The 19,175-nt window shown below is 50.7% G+C and overlaps 1 protein-coding gene across 1 annotated transcript; it reads left to right on the forward strand.

Moving 5' to 3' along the window:
• Positions 1-16,236: 16,236 nt before the first annotated feature.
• On the forward strand, positions 16,237-19,041 carry LOC120708895 (gibberellin 20 oxidase 2-like). Its single transcript, XM_039994328.1, has 3 exons — positions 16,237-16,930; positions 17,033-17,354; positions 18,373-19,041. Exons 1-3 carry the CDS (start codon positions 16,272-16,274, stop codon positions 18,658-18,660), a joined length of 1,269 nt encoding a protein of 422 aa, XP_039850262.1. The 5' UTR covers positions 16,237-16,271; the 3' UTR covers positions 18,661-19,041.
• Positions 19,042-19,175: the final 134 nt, after the last annotated feature.

Here is a 19,175-nt window from a genome sequence, read left to right on the forward strand (position 1 = left end):
TCATGCCCTCCGCGTAAACTACGAGCCGCTTTATTGTGACCCTCTCAATGTCTTTCGTATTCAATGTAAAGGGCCTTTTAAGTCTTTTACATGCTGTAGCCACTGTGTTTTCGGCAGCTCGGAAAAGACATTTCCCCGGTCCAGTTACTTAAGATTAACAATGAGATGAGTTTATTAAGACTAATTAATTCATTATTAGAACATATTTACTGTAGCAATTTATTGTCTAATTATGACATAATTAAGCTCGTTAAATTCGTCTCGTAATTTACAAATATACTATACAATTCATTTTTTATTTTATTTAAATTTAATATTCTATACATGCGGCACAAGATAATTTTGAAATTTTGAATTTTGCATCTCGCAAGGCAACCAGGCATTGGCCAACAAGGACATGGAGGCAGCCTATGAGGAAGCAACACATGCGAGTGATGGTACTTCCTCGCCAGTACAAGGAGCTCCCTCTCAGTTGTCACAGCATCCATCCATGATCCATCCATCATCCCCTTCTGTCTCGCCAGTACTTGCCCGCATCATCCACCCGCAGCCAGCGCCATCGGGCCTGATTGGTTTCCCGCATCACCCTCCAACCAGGCCCGTCGGATGCAACAACGGTCTGTTTGGAAGCCTTCATGATCTACCTGGCCTGGCTCCCGTGATGCAAAAGCTGGCCTGCAGCCTGGCTCCGGGGATACGAGAAAATCGGTCGTATCCGGTGAGCCTGGCTCGCGCGGTGCCTGGGAAGCGCACTAGCGAGCATGCGCAGCGGAAAATGCTCTTCCATCCGGGCAACCAATCACCAGCTGTGCAGCGCCTGATTCGCCAGAAACATCAACCAAACTAGACGCCACTGCATCTGGGTAGCCTGGCCACCGCGGGCCTGGTTGAATGAGAGGAGCCAGGCTCCGAAGCGAAGCGAACCAATCAGGCCCATCATATCCGCCATAGACTTGCAAGGGTGGTCGATTCCGTCGCACCCGCGCCCGTGCGGCACGAATCGAGAGTGAGCGGCGGCGGCCGATAGGTGCATGCGGCGGCGGCGGCCGGGTGCCGACCGCCGCGACGAACGCAACGTAACCTGGCTGCGACTGCGCGCGCGATCCAGCGACCGATCTCTGTTAGAAATTATATGGAGGCCCAGACATAACGGAGCACAACGGATTAAGATAATGTGCCTAACTCAACCCAAAAGACTAGTCTGATAGGTGAGGATTACTTGATCTTATATGTTGTACTCCCTCTACATTAATTTCCAATGTGGGACTAAACCCAACAATCTCCCCGGTCACACATTGGGCCCAAATCTTCTATTAGAAGGCATCATCACGGGCCTTAAGTTTTTTTAGATCCGAACGGAGATCCCAATTTTTTTAACTCCCCAAATGTGGATCCGAACGAGCTCCCCCGTCACAAGAGTAATTTCATCTCCAATGTCACAAAGACGTGACTATTGAACGGAGATAACGGGCTCCCCCGTCAACGTGTGAAAGAGATTGTTAGCTCATGGGCTCTGATACCACTTGTTAGAAATTATATGGAGGCCCAGACATAACGGAGCACAACGGATTAAGATAATGGGCCTAACTCAACCCAAAAGACTAGTCTGATAGGTGAGGATTGCTTGATCTTATATGTTGTACTCCCCCTACATTAATTTCCAATGTGGGACTAAACCCAACAATCTCCACTGAACATATGCCAATTAATCAACCTTGTTTCTGCAATTATAATTGGTTTATCGGTAGAAATAAATAATAATCTCGGTCCTGCTTATTTTCACTTAGCCTTTTGCTTATCCGCTTCAAAAATTTGAACTATAAAAGCAAAGTGAGAAAATCTTCGCTTAGCTTATAATCGAAGAGGGGTTATCATTTGCTTTCCGGTCTATGTACCACGATTTGTGTTTGGCTGTGGACCTTCTAGTACGAAGCCGTTTTTTCTTAATCTAAAAAACTTATAATTTAAACGTGTGTGAAAAAAGTGGAAACAAATAGAACCTGGCGGCTAGCCGGGACGGAGCTGCGGCCAGCCATCGGGGTCCGCCAACTCCGACGACCATGGGCAAATCACCTTTAAATCACTGTAGTTACTACCAAATGATTATGTAGAAAATCAAGATTACTGCACGTCAACTCTGGTATAAAAAATTTCTAGCTTGACCCTGGCGGCTAGGCTAGCTTTTCGTCGATTTTGACGCAGGCCCTACTGCGCTTCCCATCATATATATATGGTTGTCTGCCTAGTTCATTCAAATCGAATTGGCGGCGTTTGGTAAGATATCACATCAAAATTACATAAAAAGACGAATATTCGCATGAAATATTAAATGAAATTTATTTGTAAAATCTTTTTAAAGATGGGTGTAATTTTTCGAGACGAATCTAATAACAGTAATTAATTGTTGATTTGCTACAGTGATGCTACCGTAACCATTCTCTAATTATACGGTCAAAGACCTCAATAAATTGGTCTCGCAAATTTACCAGGGGTCCTACAGGTGGTTTGTAATTAGATTTTATTTAGTACTCTAAATTCTAAATTAGTGGTCAAAGCCCAAACCAAACAGGGCCAAAGTGTCAGTTTCTTCTTTTTTCCCCCGCAACGTACGGACTCAAGACCAGTAGGATGAAAAATCACCTAGTACGTATGGATTGCAGGAGAAAATGAAGTAAATTTTCACTCAATCTTTCATAATTCATTGGATTGAAGGGGATTAGACCTGATTGATCTGACCTGAACCGGGCCCGGCGGCATACTGTCACCCGGCTTGTCGTTTACTCAAGCCTAGGTGGTGAGCTCTGTTAAGGCGGGAAGGAGCATGAAAGAGACGACGATGTATTTGCTTGTATTGCTGATACTGATGAGGGCAGGGAAGGCTTTGTGCTGTGTTTAGACTTTAGATCCGTAAAATAGTGGTAAAAAGAGTCACATCAGATACTGTAGTATACTGTTGAACTTTTCGTTTGTTTGTGATAATTGTTGTTCTACCATGACCTAACTAGGCTCAAAAAATTCGTCTCGTTATGTACATCAAAATTATGCAATTAGTTTTTTTATTTATCTACATTTAATACTCCATGCATGAGGTAAAATATTTGATGTGATAGGTGAAAAATGAAATTTGGAGACATAAATTTTGAATCTAAACACAGCCTTGGTGGAGTTTTCCCTGCCACTGTCGCTACAGCCATGAGCAGCGGTTCGGCCCTAGCTGCTACACACCTTGCAAGCACAAAAAATAAAGAGGGCAACCTGCTCCCTAGCTAGATGTTCTCGTGGGCCATTGCCCATTGTCGACGCTTTGTCTTCTTCCAATGTACCACCTGTGACGAGAGCCCTACACACTGTACGCAGGCGTAGGCCAGGTGCATTTTTTTTTGAAATGTAGGCCAGGGCTGTGTTTAATTCCGCGAAATTTTTTTAAAATTTTTCATTGATGCACATCACATCGAATCTTATGATACATGCGTGGAGTATTAAACATAGTTAAAAAATATAACTAATTGCACAGTTTAGTTGTAAATGACGAGACGAATCTTTTGAGACTAATTACTCCATAATTGAATAATAATTGCCAAATAAAACCGAAACGTGCTACATCAATTTTTTCGAGAACTTTTCGCGAACTAAACACACCCTAGGTGGATTACGGGCGGGAAAAATTGAAAGAGACCTCCAACAAGAATTTACCCTGTTCTGCTGGTTGGTGCTGGAGGCTGGTGCTGGAATATTGCGAGAGAAAATTACTGCTGGCTGGCTGGTGCTGGAGACTGATGCTGGAATATTGTGAGACGAAATCACTGTTGGCTAGTGCCGGAGCAGATCAGCAGAACAGGTGATTGAACTCCTGCGAGAGACGCCGACACACAGTCTAGGCAGTGCCACACGTCACGAGCTCTGCGTGGGACCCAAGCGCCAGTGGGCGCAAAGGTAGGTTAGGCTATGGACATAAAGGCGAGAGAACCTGCGCGTCTTGCCTCAGACGGATGCTTCACCAACGTTTGAGGGGTTGCAAGGGGCGCTGCCAGCAAACTCTTTGATGCGGGACGCTGGTAGTTTTAATGATGTCGATCATGATCTGTGATGTCTGTTCCCTTTTGCTGGCTATATAGCGGGCACGCTTCGAATACGCACACTTGTGAATGTTTTATTCGTTTGAGTAAAATGGAAGAAACCTTTTCTCTAAAAAGTAAGGGTCCGTTTGGAGGAACTTGAGTCCTAAACTTTAGCGTATATATATTAGCACTTATGCACATGCTAAAATTTTTAAATTTTTATTAAAGTTCAGTCATCCTATTAGTACTCTTGTTTGGAGTAGCTGGTGCTAAAGTTTACCACTTTCACCTGCTAAAAAATAGCTGGACCGATCACAAGCTCCAGCCAGCATGCAAGCCAAGCATTCAAGCCAGCGCCTGCCAAGCCGGCCAGCCTCAGCCATCCGAACAGGCTGTAGGATTTGGATCCAAATAGGACTAAGTAGGGGTGCTGCGTACGTCCGTCGTTGTTGTAGGATACGGGAGGATCAGTCTGAATGAAGTCTGGGATGAGAGCCGGGGACGTTGTTTTCGTTCGATGTCTCCACACTCCACGCCAAACTAACAATGGCACGTGACGGATGTCGCGATGTCCTCAAGTCCAGCAAGCATGTACATGCTACTCCATGCCTGCTTGTTGCCTCTTGCCTGAACAGACAATAGAATCTGATCAGAGCTGGGCAAGCAAAGGTTCTGCTAGCTCGTGGTGGCACGAACATTATGGCATTATTGCACGCTAAATCCAATCCCCTGGATCCATCCATCGGCACGGCATCCTGCCTGGAGTGCTGTCGTTTCTCGATCAGCTCGTCTGGACTGAAAGGAGGGCCAAAAAAGAAAAGGGAGTAGCAGGAATAATGCATGGAGTGGGTACCTCGCTCCCGTGCAGGTAGGCAACAACAATCTTGCATTGTACCCTAGCTAGCGTGTCATCCAGGATCTCAAGAAATATATCCTACTCGTCCCGTCGCCAAGCTAGCCCTTAGCTTGTCCCCAGGCTCGATCAAGAGTGGACAAAGAAAGAAACAGGACAAGTAAATGCATGGTTCTATATGGATTGTTTTGTTTAACGTAAACTTGGCAGGGCCTGCCGTTTAATAAACATAAAAAGGGAAAGTCCGATTTGCATTCTAGAACTACCGCAAAATTCCAATTTTCAATCTTCAACTATAAAACAAGATAACATAAGCCATCACACTAGCGAAACCGAGCAAATTTGGCTCTTAAGGTGATTTCAAAGGTGGTATTGTATTTTTTAAAAAAATATTTTTTTTCTAATTAGATCTAAACAAAAGTACTTCATTTGAAATCAGAAAAATGTGTGAAACTGGTACCAATTTTTTTTTCTAAAAATTGTAACTTATCTATTATTTTCCGAATCTTAGTTATTAAAAAAATAATAGATATAGCTACAAGCAACCGAATATTGTGAACATAAAAAATTAAATCTGAATAACTGACAAATATCGTGCTAATAGATAGGTACATTTTTAGAAAACTTTTGATACTCATTTCGTATTTTTATTTTAAAATGAATTACTTATATTTTTTAGTTTAAGCTTGAATATTCTTAATTCTCACAAAATAAAAAAAACCACCTTCGAAACCATCTAAGGGTTAAATTTGCCCTGTTTCAATAGTCTGATGGTCTCTGTTATCCAATTTCGTAGTTGAAGGTTGAAAATCAAACTTAGTGTGTAAACCGAATTTTCCCACATAAAAAATATAGGGGAAGTAAAGGCTCGCTCGCTCTATGGGTTACTCACGTGTGAGAAATAATTTGCATTTCCAAAAAAAAAGAAAAGAAAGAGGACTATGAGGAAGAGATGAGGTGGAGAGCACCATCAGCACAGTATGGGCACCTAGCCAGCGAGGAGGGGGCATGCGGGATTCCAGATTGCGATCGCAGGTTGTGGCGTAGCAGCCATGACAGTGCGATGCTCACAGCGATTGGAGGCCCCACGCATTTATCCACTCGATCGCCTGTTTTCGTTAGGTCCTAACTGTACCGCAAAGCTAATCGACGATCGATCTCAGCAGCTAAGCTAACACTCTAGCTTGGTGGTGTCAGCTATCATATGCCTTTCTAGTGCCCATATAGACTTGATGCCACATTTGGCTCTGAACTTGAGCTATCATAGCATGTGAGATCTGTCGGGAAGGAGCACGTACATAGGTGAGGTGAGCCTGTGAGGTGAGGCCCATGGATCGATCGATCGGTGGAGAGTTGCTATGGCGAAAAAGCCTTCGCGGCAGCAAGTTGCTCGCCGGGGCTCTCCATGCACGCCCGGCGATTAATCCCTCCAATTCGATGGAGGTCAGTTCTCCGATCCTCTCCCGGCCGGGCACCGCACCAAGGGGGCACGGACACTCATTGCGTTCGGCAGACTGGAGCTGGAATGGTGTGAGAGAAAAATAATGTTGGGCTGGCTGGAGCTGGAGCTGGTGGCTGAAGTGGTGTGAGAGGAAAATACTGTTGGACTGGAGCTGGAGCTGGCTGACAAAGACAGTGACTATGGGTGGACACGCACAGAGCATCCATCCATGTCCACCCCAGCCTTGGAGCCAGGCGACGAACCCATCTCCGCCGGGGACCATGACTTGACGTGCTCTCTCTGGATCGCCAGAGTTGGGGCCTCGCAGATGGTCACTTGCAAAGCAAGTCCGTCGTCGTCTGCGCCCGTGCTCTCGTCTCTGATTCCCAGCACAGGAGTACTGGTGGCCAAGGCCAATTGTCTAGTGGCGGCATCGATTGTAACAATCCGGTTCTTGAAATTCAAATGAAAATACGAATTCACCAAGATTTGAATGAAGTTTAACCAAATTTGAATCTTACACCTGGCCCCCACTTGTCATACACCATCCTACCTCTCCTATGCCTCTCTCTGTGCAGCACAGGGCACGGTATGGAGGGAGGAGCCCTCCCGAAGCTCCTCCACCGCCATGCGCTGTCCATTGGAGGAGCCTTCCCCGTTTTCCCGGCCGGCGACGTCGCCAAGTCGTCCACGCCGCCTTTCCGAGCTCGCCACCTGCCTCACTTCCTTTTACACCTCGCCTTCCTCTTCTTCTCCTTCCTCTGTTCGCTATGAACGGAGCTTGAGCAGCTCGCGCTCGTCGGCCGATTTCGCGAGTTTCTCTCCATGGATTTCAAATCCATCGCACCCGTAGCTCCCTCACCTCCCTAGCTTCCTTCCCAACCCCTCCAAACCTAGCCCCAAGCCCCATCTCACCGGGAATCGGAGATTCCCCGGCCGCCAGCCATTAGAGCCGCCCGAGCTCCACCTCAACGTCGAACTCCCACCTCCGGTCCCTGTTTTCTTCGCCCAGCAGCTCGAATCGACTCTAGGTGAGGCACTGATGCTCATGCTCTCCGCGTTCACGAGGTTTCCGCACTCGTTCCACGCCATGCCACCGCCGGCCGAGCTGCTTGCCGCCGCCGCACGGCGCGGGCCGCGCTCACAGGACCTGTGCTCGTCTTCGTGTGAGACTACTGGTGTTTGTTTCGATCGGAACGTCGATTGAAAAAGAGCTGTCAAATTAAATCATTAAGCTAATGCACATCGATCCGGCCGGCCATCCGATCCCCTCCTCGCATCCACCAACCAGAGGAGCAGGAGATCGACCTGTTGGTTCCTGCCCGCACCCACGTATTGTTCGATCGGCCAAACAGCGGCCGGATCGGATGCAAATGCAGCATCCGATCGGGCGATCGGACAAGCCAGAGCAACCGTGCGTGCCGACACTAGGGCGTTGGGACGCTCAACGCTAGCTAGCTGCTTGGACTGTGGCCAGATGCTTGTGTGGCCACTTCACCCCGTTTTCAAGCTCCTTGATCGATCGATCGATCTATCTTAGCGGATAAGACCAGCTGTTTGTAGCAATCGTCTCTTCAGCCTTTTAATTATTTCAGGTCTAAATATGTCCAAAGATAAATTTCTTCACAGATAACCAATTTACCAATCAATCATGATATAGTTGAATCGTCTGAAAAAAGAGCCCCTTTTCTAAAATAAAACTAAAAGATAGGGCTAGTTGATATTGACTCCCGGGCAGCTGGGATTCACTCCGTTCGCTGGGCTGGAGCTGGAGCTGGTGACTGGAGTGGTGTGTGAGAAAAATACTGTTGGCTGACTAGAGCTAGAACTGAACTGGTGGCTGAAGTGGTGTGAGAGGAAAATACTGTTGGGCTGGAGCTGGAGGTGGCTGGCGAACGGAGGGGGAGGCTCTCGTCAGTTGGAGTGGTGCACTGTAGCCAAGTACTGCTCTCATGTGATCAGGTGGTGTTGGTGCAGGGCTTCAGGATGATGTACTTGTCCACTGAGCACATGAGCAGATGCTAGATGAGCAGAAGTCCGGACAAAACAAGGAAAACAACACAAGTACAGTACATGTCCTAAAAAAAGTACAGTTCAGGTAAAAATTTCAGGTAAAAACTTCATGGCAAGCGTCCAGAGTCAGTGCCAGAAGTATCATACAGGGCGCCCGAGATGCTCATGAGTCATGTCCCTTGTGGAGCCATCGACGCGCTCCATGGCAACCAACTCGATTGGAACCGGACACTAGCAAGGTGTTATTTTGCGCCCGGATTAGGATCCATTTGCTAAGAATATGAGAATAATTTTTTGGCGTTTCTAGTTGTTGATATAAACCCATATCCCATGTATTTGTGCCACGTATAATATCGCCCGGTTAATACCTTTTGGGTGAAACGGAGACTAAAATCATGAATGTGTCCCGTTGTCGATGGGCATATCGTCTACCATCAAAAGAATGACGAGCGGTGAATGGGTGCACCTATGTTGAGTTAGAGATTTGAGCTCGGATGATCAGATGAACCTGAAATTTGCATTGTCTCACTGCACGTCGAAGCAGTTTTGGTTTCTCAAATTTATTTTTGTTATAGTTTTTTTTTGCGAAACTATATATGATGTCAACTCAAACCACATGATGTTTGGAGTGTTAGGGTGTAAGGCAAACTCGATGATTGGAAGAAAGAACTTTGCAAAAGAAAAGGACGCACAAAAGGAGAAATGACATGTTGGGGGTAGAAAGTGGACGTGAAGGAAAAGAAAGCATCTGCCCTGTAAGGAAACCGAACGGAGACAACACACAATAGCAGTAGTGTGTGGTTTCCCTCAAGGCACCAATCATGCCTCCATGAGCTTACAGTAGCATTCACAATACTGGTGTATATACCAAGCAACAAAAGACTTGAGGCAAAGTTAAAGCAAACATCCGACGATGCCTCAAACTCTTGCTCCTGTTGGGATCTATCTCAAACAAACAATCTGGTGGGGGAAGATTCCTATCTCTTCTCTTCGACCTCTCCAATGTGAACTCATTGGCTCACTCTCTCACTTTCACCCCCAAAAGACGGGAAAAAAAATTAGTGTCAATCTTATATGCAAGTACGTGTTTTCATTTTGGAATATATGGATGCAACAAGAGAGAGAAGTGTATGTGTGGGATGAACCTCCGTCAAGTTGTTTTTTGTGGCGAAGCCAAAAATCTATACAACAAACTTCTAAGTCCAATGAATAAGCACCTAAGAATTTGAGGTGTGGTGAATCTTATCAGTCGATTTGTTTAGCTTAGTTTCATTATCTCATACTATCTTGGTTAGGTCCGACCTTTGTGTGGTGGGGTCGAGTTAGATTGGTTGGTTAGATTTGATCTACTATGGCTCGAGTTATCAATCGGCTATCTCAACCGATCATATCACAAGTTAAGAATAACCCCTTTACATATTATTCATCAGCAAGTTTATTTAATTTATCGTCCTGGCTGTTAGCGCTATCTCGTTTAGATCTTATCTGACTAATGGTGATGGTAAATTAAGTTTAACAAGCTAGATGCGTATGTTTAGAATTGAGTTTGTTTTCTGCTCCAGTTGTCACATGAGAATTGGCTCTATAGCCGATGATTCTGTTGGCGTATCCGACTACATGGCCGATATCAATTTTTATGGAACCATTCGGAATACCAGCCGATAGGTTTTATGATATTTACTGATTAAAATTTTTCCCGTATTAATTGCAGATTAAATTCACAAGTACGCAGCAAATTTAGAGAGCAGAGCCTACTACACTGGAAATAAGCAGAACTCTCAGTCCTTTGCATGCCGCTCCGCAAGATTCATCACCCAAATTTTACGGCAGCCTTCCTGCTGGTTCGTTTTTTTAAAAAAATAAATAAATCGGCAGTGAGGCTTGGCGACGAGTGGTGTTTTGCCCCTGGCCACTGAGATGCGGTAGGTGCTATAAGATACGTTAAAACAGGCATGTCATCTATGTACTCGCAGAAGTGGCACCAGGCTGCTTCTGCACGCACCATTTATTCGCTGACGTGGCCGGGTCGGGGCTCACGACAAGGACCTCCACGTCTTGCAGGCGCATGCACTGTCCTAGTGTACTTGCTAAACTCCATGCGATGCGACCCAACTGCTCCAACGTATTTTCGCCCAAAGAAGAAAGGGTAATTGGTCAGTCGGACATCCTCAAATGGTGATTTTGTGCTGCGCACACTCCATACTTCGAATTTGTGCATAGCACACTGTGATTCTATATTTTTGTCTCCAACACACCGCAGCACATAAAAAAACTTCTTTGCCCTTGGAAAATCGGGCCCACCGTCAGCTCTCTCCCTCTCCTCCTTCCTCCTTTCCCTCCCCGTGCCTCTCTCTCCCTGTCCTCCCTCTGCCGCGCTCCCCCTCGTCTTCCCCGACGGCCGAGCCGGCCGGCGCGCGCCCCTCCTCCATCCTCCATCTCTCCCCCTCGTCTTCCCCGACGGCCGCGCTCCCTCGTCTTCCCCGACGGCCGAGCCGGCCGGCGCGCGCGCCCCTCCTCCATCCTCCATCTCTCCCCCTCGTCTTCCCCGACGGCCGCGCTCCCTTGTCTTCCCCGCGCGGGCGGGCAAGCGCCGCACCACGCGTGCGGGCGAGGGCCGCCTCTGGTGCTCCTCCTCGCGGTCTTCCTCCCCCGCCTCCGCCCCCTCCTCGCGGCGTCCACGACGGCGCGGCGGAGCGAGCCCCCGCCTCCCTTCCCTGCAGCTGCGGCGAGAGCGCGGCGGCCTCCTCGACCCCGAGCTCCGGCGGCCCAGGCGGCGAGGTCGAGCTCCGGCCCGAGCGGGGCGCACAGAGCTCCCTAGCGCGAACGGCAGCGCTCGGCCCCCCTTTCCGCTATGGATTGGGCCTGAGCGCGCGGACTCCGGCGGCGGCGGCCGGATCCGGCCCACCGTGGTGCTTCGAGCTCGCCGGGCCGCGGCCGCCTCCTTGCCACGCCTCCTCGTCCTGCCCGCCGGCGGATCGATCCGGCGCGTCTGCGGAGGAGCAGCGCGGAGCTGCCCGCCGGCGGATCGAGCCGGCGCGGCAGTGGAGCAGCTCCGCGGCCTCCCTCCGCGCGGCGGCTGGGCGGCGGTGGTGCGGCGGAGCGCGCGGCTTCGGGGCGAGCCGGGGAGAGTTGACGGGTGGGCCCGGTTTTTCAAGGGCAAAGAAGTCTTTTTATATGCTGCGGTGTGTTGGAGACAAAAATATAGAATTACAGTGTGCTGTGCACAAATTCGAAGTATGGAGTGTGTGTGGCACAAAATCATCATTTGAGGATGTCCCAAGGACCAATTACCCAAGAAGAAAAGGAAAAACTCCAACGCCGGATGCTGCATGCATGAATGCGTGTTGCCTGCATGCATGTTGATGAGTCAAAGGTTCTCGAACACATAGAAATTCAAATTTGCGTTCTTTTTCCGTGGCGTGCATTCTTAAAAGAACTAATTACACCGATCATCTTAATTTGGAGTGGCAACACTCACCATTTTCAGAATATAGCCAAGGTTTAACTTAGTGGGGTTTTTTTTTGCGGGTTCATGCATGTGACTTAAGCTATTAGTCCATAACAAGTTGTTGACAAAGTTGTTTGTGCCATAACAAGGTTTAAGTTATTTGTGACTAGAGCTGGGACTTGGGCTGTGTCATTTTTGGGCGGGCCACGACACGATTATTTGGCACGACCCAAAGCATGGGCACGGTGTAGTGAAAATGGTCTCTCATGCCATATTTCAATATAATGTTTTGGCAATTGATGACACACACAACACTTGGACTAATATGATTGTTAAGATAAACATTCCCAGGCTTTTAGGTTCAAGTGATGACAAAGAGAAGATAGGCGTAGCTAGCCCGAAGGGCCGCCTCTACGGGGGTTCCGCTCACCGGTTAAACCGACGCTAATATTACATACACCGGTTGATTACATCGGTTAAACCGGCGATACACCGGTTGATTGCTAACAGCTAGTTTTTCAATTAGCAGTTTACATACACCGGTTGAACCGATGATGACTTTTGGGGTACGTCGGATTAACCGGCGTTACGCAGTTTTCTGGCAGCTTTTCTCCAACGGCTATATTTGCTTATGCTGCCTATATATACCCCCAAGGCCGGGTCATTTGAGAGGGCTGGAGTTCAAGGAAGTATACAAGAGCTAAAGATCATCTCCAACCACCATAGAGTTTCTTTGTACATCATATAGGCTTAAGCACACTTGTGAGAGTGCTTAGTGCTTGTAATATGGATTAGTTCTTGCGAGAGCTCCCTTGAGAGAAGTCTTGTTGCGGCAAGCAACTTGTGATCCATCGTGTGACCCTCCGTCTTGGTGTGGAGTGGCAACGACACTTTGTGCGGGGGAAGAGGAGGCCCCCTCCTTGGTGGAGAAGCTCCGTAGTGGATTACGGCCGGGTGACCGAGAGAGACAGTGGCGGTGCACGAGACTCGGTGTCTTAGGGGCACTTGCCTTTGCTTGCCGGCATCGCCTTGGTGGCGTAGTGCAAGACGGTGATCGGAAGAGACTCGGTGTCCCGTGGACGTAGGCGTTTGTGCCGAACCACATTACATGACCGTGTCTACTCGGGAGTTTGCATCCCTCTTGCACTTACCTCTTTACTTACCGCATTACGTTTCCGTATTTACTCTATCTTGCGTACCTTTACTTTCCTAGTTAGTTTGATTAGGATTAGCTATGTTGCAAGTCTTTTAGGGGTAAGTAGAGAGTAGCATAGATAAACCTTAGTCATAACTAGCATATATAGGACGTGTTAGGTTTATCTTATGCAAGTAGTTTGAGCTCTAGGTTAAAAAGCGATTAGCGACCCTATTCACCCCCTCCCCCTCTAGAGTCGGACACCCCGGTGATCCTTACACACGACACGAAATATTTGGGGCCGTGCCGGCACGACACGAACACGAGGGCCGTGCCGTGTCTATAATCTTAACACGACGGGCCTAGAATCTTAACACGACCCGCATTTTGGGCCGTGCTTTGGCCGGCACGGCACGAAAACAGCCCATCGGCCAGTATGTAGCCCCTTGTTCTATTATGACAGTTAATCTTTCTTTCTAATTAATAACAATCATGAAAGAAAATATTATTCATTCAAGAAAATCATGTAATTTTCATACCATCGATAGTTTATGTGCTTTCAAATTGCAATAGTAATATTTCTGTATCGATGCATATAAATCCAATTGCAAGTATCCGAATGAGTCGTGCTTGGGTCGGCACGGCACGAAGGCGTGCCGGCGTGCCATGGGCCGTGCTTGGACTTGATAATAGACTTGTCGTGCCAGCACGGCACGGCACGATATGCCGATCGTGGCTAAAAATCACACGGCACGAGGCACGAGAGGGTCGGGCAAGTCCCAGCTCTATTTGTGACAGCAAATCTTAACATTGACGAAGTTGTTGGCGGCCACATCCTCCTATTATCGAAAGAAAAATATCATTTAGTTTCTAGAATAAATCTGAAAAAACGCACGCATACTGTACTTATGCTCAAGTCTCTAATACCTAAAATTGGGTGGACAAACTCCACCAAGAAGGACCTAACCTATCAAGCTACACATGCAGTTCGCATGCGTGTGAGCATCGTCTAAAAATGAGGTCACACATATTGTGCGAGGTGAGAAATAAATCACTAGCTAGTAACGAAATATCGTTCTATAGATCTGGGGATATGTTGACAGCCATTACTATATCACTTTGTTGGATAAATGATTTTTGCATGGTTCACCCACTAGGTATAGTCCAATGATACGATATGCTCGCCACATCAGCCGTGTTTAGATGCCAAAAAGATTTGGCAAAAAACATCACATCACATGTTTGGACACATGTATGGAGTACTAAATGATGTCTATTTAAGAAATTTTTTACACGAATGGGTTGTAAATCGCAAGACGAATCTAATAAGTCTACTTAATCCATAATTTGCAACATCGATGCTACAGTAACCACTGCTAGAAAACTCCACATTAGTACCGGGCGGGAACCCCCGGTTAGTACCGGTCTCCCGCCCGGTACCGGCCCGTCGGTACTAAAAGCGCCAGTATTTAGTACCGGTCGGAGCGACCGGTACTTAAATTGCTGGTCACGTCGCGTGTAGATTTTCCCCCCCTTTTCTCATTTTCTTTTACTTTTCTTTTCTTCCACACAGCACCGGCCACCACTCCATTCGCACTCACATGAATCACAAGAATCACAAAAATTCCACAATCACATAAACTAGTTATAGATTTCTCATGAATTAGTTACAAATTTTACAGAAATATTGAACCACAGTCGCAGATTTTACATGAATAAGTCAAGAGTTTCACAACAATCAAAAGAATTCACAATCATGAAAATCACATGGAGCTCCCTTCCTGCGCGCTCTTGCTGACCGGTGGCCTCTGCGCCATGGCGGGCGGGCGGCGGCCGAGGACGGCTTCCGCACCGCTGCGCGCCGACGGCCGCCGGGGAAGGCACCCTCGCGCTGCCCCCTGCTCCATGGTGGCCAGGGAAGGCCCCCGCTCGTCGGTGGCCCCGCTCTCGTGGTGGCTGGCGGTCTCCACGCCACCCGTGCGCCGGCGTTGTTGCGCCCTTGCTGGCCGGCGGCCTCCGCGCCACCTGCGCGCCGGCGGCGGCCGGGAAGGCCCCGCGCGCCCCCTGCTCCTTGGCGACCGGGGAGGGCCCCCGCGCGCCGACGGCCCGCTCCCTTGCGGCCGGCGCCCTTCGCACCGCCCGCGTGCCAGCGGTGGCCGGCAGCCTCCGCGCGCCAGCGACCGGGAAGACCTCCGCACCCCTTGGGTGCCGGCGGCCCTTGCGCGCCGGCGACCGGGAAGACCGCCGCGCGCGTCCCGCCGTCGCCGTGGCCTGGCCGCGCCGCGGTGGCCTGGCCGCTCGAGCTGAGAGAGAGAGGAGAGAAGGGAGATGGAAAGAGAGAAGAGATCGATAAGGGAAAGGGGAGAAGGGAACGGATGAATAGATAAACCACTGCTGGCCACTCGTCTCGCAGATATTTTTTTGCCTGCTCGCGTTAGTACCGGGTGGAGCCGCCACCCGGTATTAACATAATATTTTTTGTACCGGCTGTAGACTCTACCCGGTACTAAATATTTTGGGTGTCTTTTAATACCGGCTGGAGCTACAAGCCGGTATTAAATGGTCACTGCCTGTTGCGCTGCTCGTGTCAGTAGAGCTTTTTAGTGTTGGCTCGGGGTTCCAGCCGGTACTAACCGACTCCCAGGGGTACTGTGCGTCCCGCCCGGTACTAAATTGATCCATTAGTACCGGATCAAAGCGCGACCGGTACTAACGTGTAGGGACGAATGAGCCATTTTCTGGTAGTGAACCATCCGCTACTAATGAATTAATTATAAATTAATTAGGCTTGTTAGATTTGTCTCGCGATTTACAACTCATCTATGCAAAAAATTTTGTAAATAGATTTTATTTAGTACTTCGAAATAGCAAAATTCTCTTTCAAAAATTTTACCCCTAAACATCTAAACACAGCTGTTGGTTGGATGGTAGTAGCAGTATCTTAATGTCAACAGTGGGAATATCTGCTATTAGACAGGACATCACAACGTCATTGGCTTATTGCCAAATCCTAAAGAACAGCAAGGCATTTTTCATGTTTAAAATGAAAATTAAATGGTAAAAATAAAACGGGACACTGAATAAGCCAAACAAAACAGGTTAATTCATTGTTTAGGCGCCTTTTCGGCTCTATATGGGGCTGCCTACCTCCAGCAAGAGCAAGATCCCATGCCCATGGCATGGCCGAGCGGGTCCCACATGAGGTCGCAAATGTTTCCACCCTCGCTTGTGTTTGTCGTTGCACGCCCAACTCCCCCTCCTCCCCTGCTACAAATACCCCCACCGCCCCGGACAGGTCCCCTGCACACTCGCACATCTATCTCATGGTGTCCCAAGCACAGCAAGAGCCAGCAGCTCTGCCTCACAGCAGCAGCAGCATCGCCAAGGCCAAGCTCGCAGCCGCCGCGTCCATGGACACTAGCCCGGCCCCGCCTGTCCTCCTCCGCGCCCCGACTCCCAGCATTGACCTCCCCGCGGCCAAGCAGGACTCCAGGGCCGACGCGGCGGCCAGCAAGGCGTTCGACCTGGGCCGGGAGCCCAAGATCCCGGCGCCGTTCGTGTGGCCGCAGGACGACGCGCGGCCGGCCGCGGCCGCGGCGCTGGACGTGCCGGTAGTGGACGTGGGCGTGCTGCGCAATGGCGGCGGCGACCGCGCGGCGCTGCGGCGCGCCGCGGCGCAGGTGGCCAAGGCGTGCGCGACGCACGGCTTCTTCCAGGTGTGCGGGCACGGCGTGGACGCGGCCCTGGCGCGCGCGGCGCTGGACGGCGCCAGCGACTTCTTCCGGCTGCCGCTGGCGGAGAAGCAGCGCGCCCGGCGCGTGCCGGGCACCGTGTCCGGGTACACGAGCGCGCACGCCGACCGGTTCGCGTCCAAGCTCCCCTGGAAGGAGACCCTCTCCTTCGGCTTCCACAACGGCGCCGCGTCGCCCGTCGTCGTGGACTACTTCGCCGGCACCCTGGGCCGGGATTTCGAGGCAATGGGGTAAGAATTAGGAGCACCAATAATTTTAGTAATGGATCTTGGCATTGCTTGGATTCCGACGAATTGATGAAGGCCATGCATTTGTGGCTGGCTGGCTGGCAGGCGCGTGTACCAGAGGTACTGTGAGGAGATGAAGGCTTTGTCGCTGACGATCATGGAGCTGCTGGAGGTGAGCCTGGGCGTGGAGCGCGGCTACTACCGGGACTTCTTCGCGGACAGCCGGTCCATCATGCGGTGCAACTACTACCCGCCGTGCCCGGAGCCGGAGCGCACGCTGGGCACGGGCCCGCACTGCGACCCCACCGCGCTGACCATCCTCCTCCAGGACGACGTCGGCGGGCTGGAGGTTCTCGTCGACGGCGAGTGGCGCCCCGTCGTGCCCGTGCCCGGCGCCATGGTCATCAACATCGGCGACACCTTCATGGTGCGAGCTCTCCTCCCCTGTTCCTTGCTTGTCCTGCTCTGACTGTTCCCCAAGTTGGCCCTGCTGAATGATGGAGCTAACCGGGCAGGTCACAGCACGCACACGTAGGCATGCACTGTTACCGTGCACACGGCGACGCAACGCCAACGCGGACGTGCGTTCGAGTTGGTTCCATCTCGGGGGGGCTCCCTATCCGCGGCCAGCGCGAGGAGCCTCCTCTTGGTCGCGACAAGGGCAGAGAGATTAGAGCGGGCGTTGGGGATTGTTGGTCTCTTTTTTGTTGGCTTGCGCGGCGGCGGGGCGGGGAGGATAGCAGTAGGATACGAATGCGACGATGGCGCGCGGTGGACGGGCGGCGCTTTCGGCGGTGGCCCCCGCGCCCAGGTGCGCACGGTCTCGTCGGCTTCCCCTGTTTTGTCCGGTGGTTTGCTTCTCCTCCCGGCGCCCATGCCGCCATCCCGTCTGATCCCGAGCGCCAGGGAGCGCCGCGCCAGCGCTCGAGGACAAAGGTTGTGGCCTTGCCGGTGGCTGGGTGCTGCTTGGCTGGCTGGTGTTGCCCCGGCCCGGGCTACCTGCCGCCTCCGCTAGAGATTGGTTTCTAGCCGTTTCCGCCGCGACATCCGATTCCGCTCGCGATCCGGCACGCGGCGCCCACGCCGGGGCTCCAGCTCGCTCGGCCCCTCCGGCAGTGTGGGTGGCAGGCACCTAGCCCCGCTCCGGCGCACCGCAACAAAGAGGGTTTCCCTTTCTGTGCTCTCACAAGACTTTTTCTGCAGATAGATAGATCACCCCTAACAAATAGGAGTATTATATATGGAGTATATATGCATGTAGTAAACATTTTATGGCTGCGGCACGTACGTACGTATGCGGAAACGATACAAATCTGCTCTTTTTCATCAGATCGAATCTCTCTTTTTTTTTCACCAAATCAAATCAAATCAAATCAATCAAAGGATCGAGAAAACGAACGACCGACAATATTGAAACGTACCTGATGATCTTCATCTCTGCGCAGGCGCTGTCCAACGGGCGGTACAAGAGCTGCCTCCACCGCGCGGTGGTGAACCGGCGGCAGGAGCGGCGGTCGCTGGCCTTCTTCCTGTGCCCGCGCGCGGACCGGGTGGTGCGCCCGCCGCCCAGCGGCGCCGTCGCCGCGGCGCCCCGCCGCTACCCGGACTTCACCTGGGCCGACCTCATGCGCTTCACGCAGCACCACTACCGCGCCGACACCCGCACGCTCGACGCCTTCACCCGCTGGCTCTCCCGCGGCCCGGCCCAGGACGCCGCCGCGGCTACCACCTAGCGGCGGCGGCCAAGTCTCTTTCGCCGGGCGGGCGGGGTCCCAGCCCACGTGCGCCCCCAGGTGGGGCGGGCCCGTGGGCAGGTGGCGGCCTCGTGCCCCGCGGGCCCCGCGCCGGCTTCCCATTTTTGGACGCTGCCGTGCGCGCGCGTGCCGGCTGCGTGCGCGACGACGGCCTACTGCTACACCTACCTCCTAGTGTACATATACAAACATATATATACATATATATAAGCAAGCGCGCGCTTTTTTTCTTCTTCTTATTTTGTCTCCAATCGCTTGCTCGTGATGCGATGGATGATGGATCGATGTTTGTACTCAACCACGTAGATGGGCCGGCTCGTGTTTTTTTTTTTAAATAAGGCTCGTGAAATTTTCGAAATCTGGCTGGACACTGCATCGTCCGTGTCTTGTAGTGGTTGCTGCACGGGTGCCAGAGGTTTGATGGGCCCGGAGCCGGAGGGTAACCAGTCTCCTCGGCCTTCGAGACACATCCAACACACGAGCGCTTTCTTTCT

Source organism: Panicum virgatum, chromosome 5K (assembly GCF_016808335.1).
Source record: "Panicum virgatum strain AP13 chromosome 5K, P.virgatum_v5, whole genome shotgun sequence".
Lineage (NCBI taxonomy): Eukaryota > Viridiplantae > Streptophyta > Magnoliopsida > Poales > Poaceae > Panicum > Panicum virgatum.

What these genes read in the sequence shown, in the direction of transcription:
- LOC120708895 (XM_039994328.1), top strand. Translation starts at nt 16,272, where the DNA reads ATGGTGTCCCAAGCACAGCAAGAGCCAGCAGCTCTGCCTCACAGCAGC. An exon ending in CGGGATTTCGAGGCAATGGG is followed by an intron (nt 16,931 to 17,032) that starts GTAAGAATTAGG and finishes GCTGGCTGGCAG; the next exon opens with GCGCGTGTACCAGAGGTACT. An exon ending in ACATCGGCGACACCTTCATG is followed by an intron (nt 17,355 to 18,372) that starts GTGCGAGCTCTC and finishes ATCTCTGCGCAG; the next exon opens with GCGCTGTCCAACGGGCGGTA.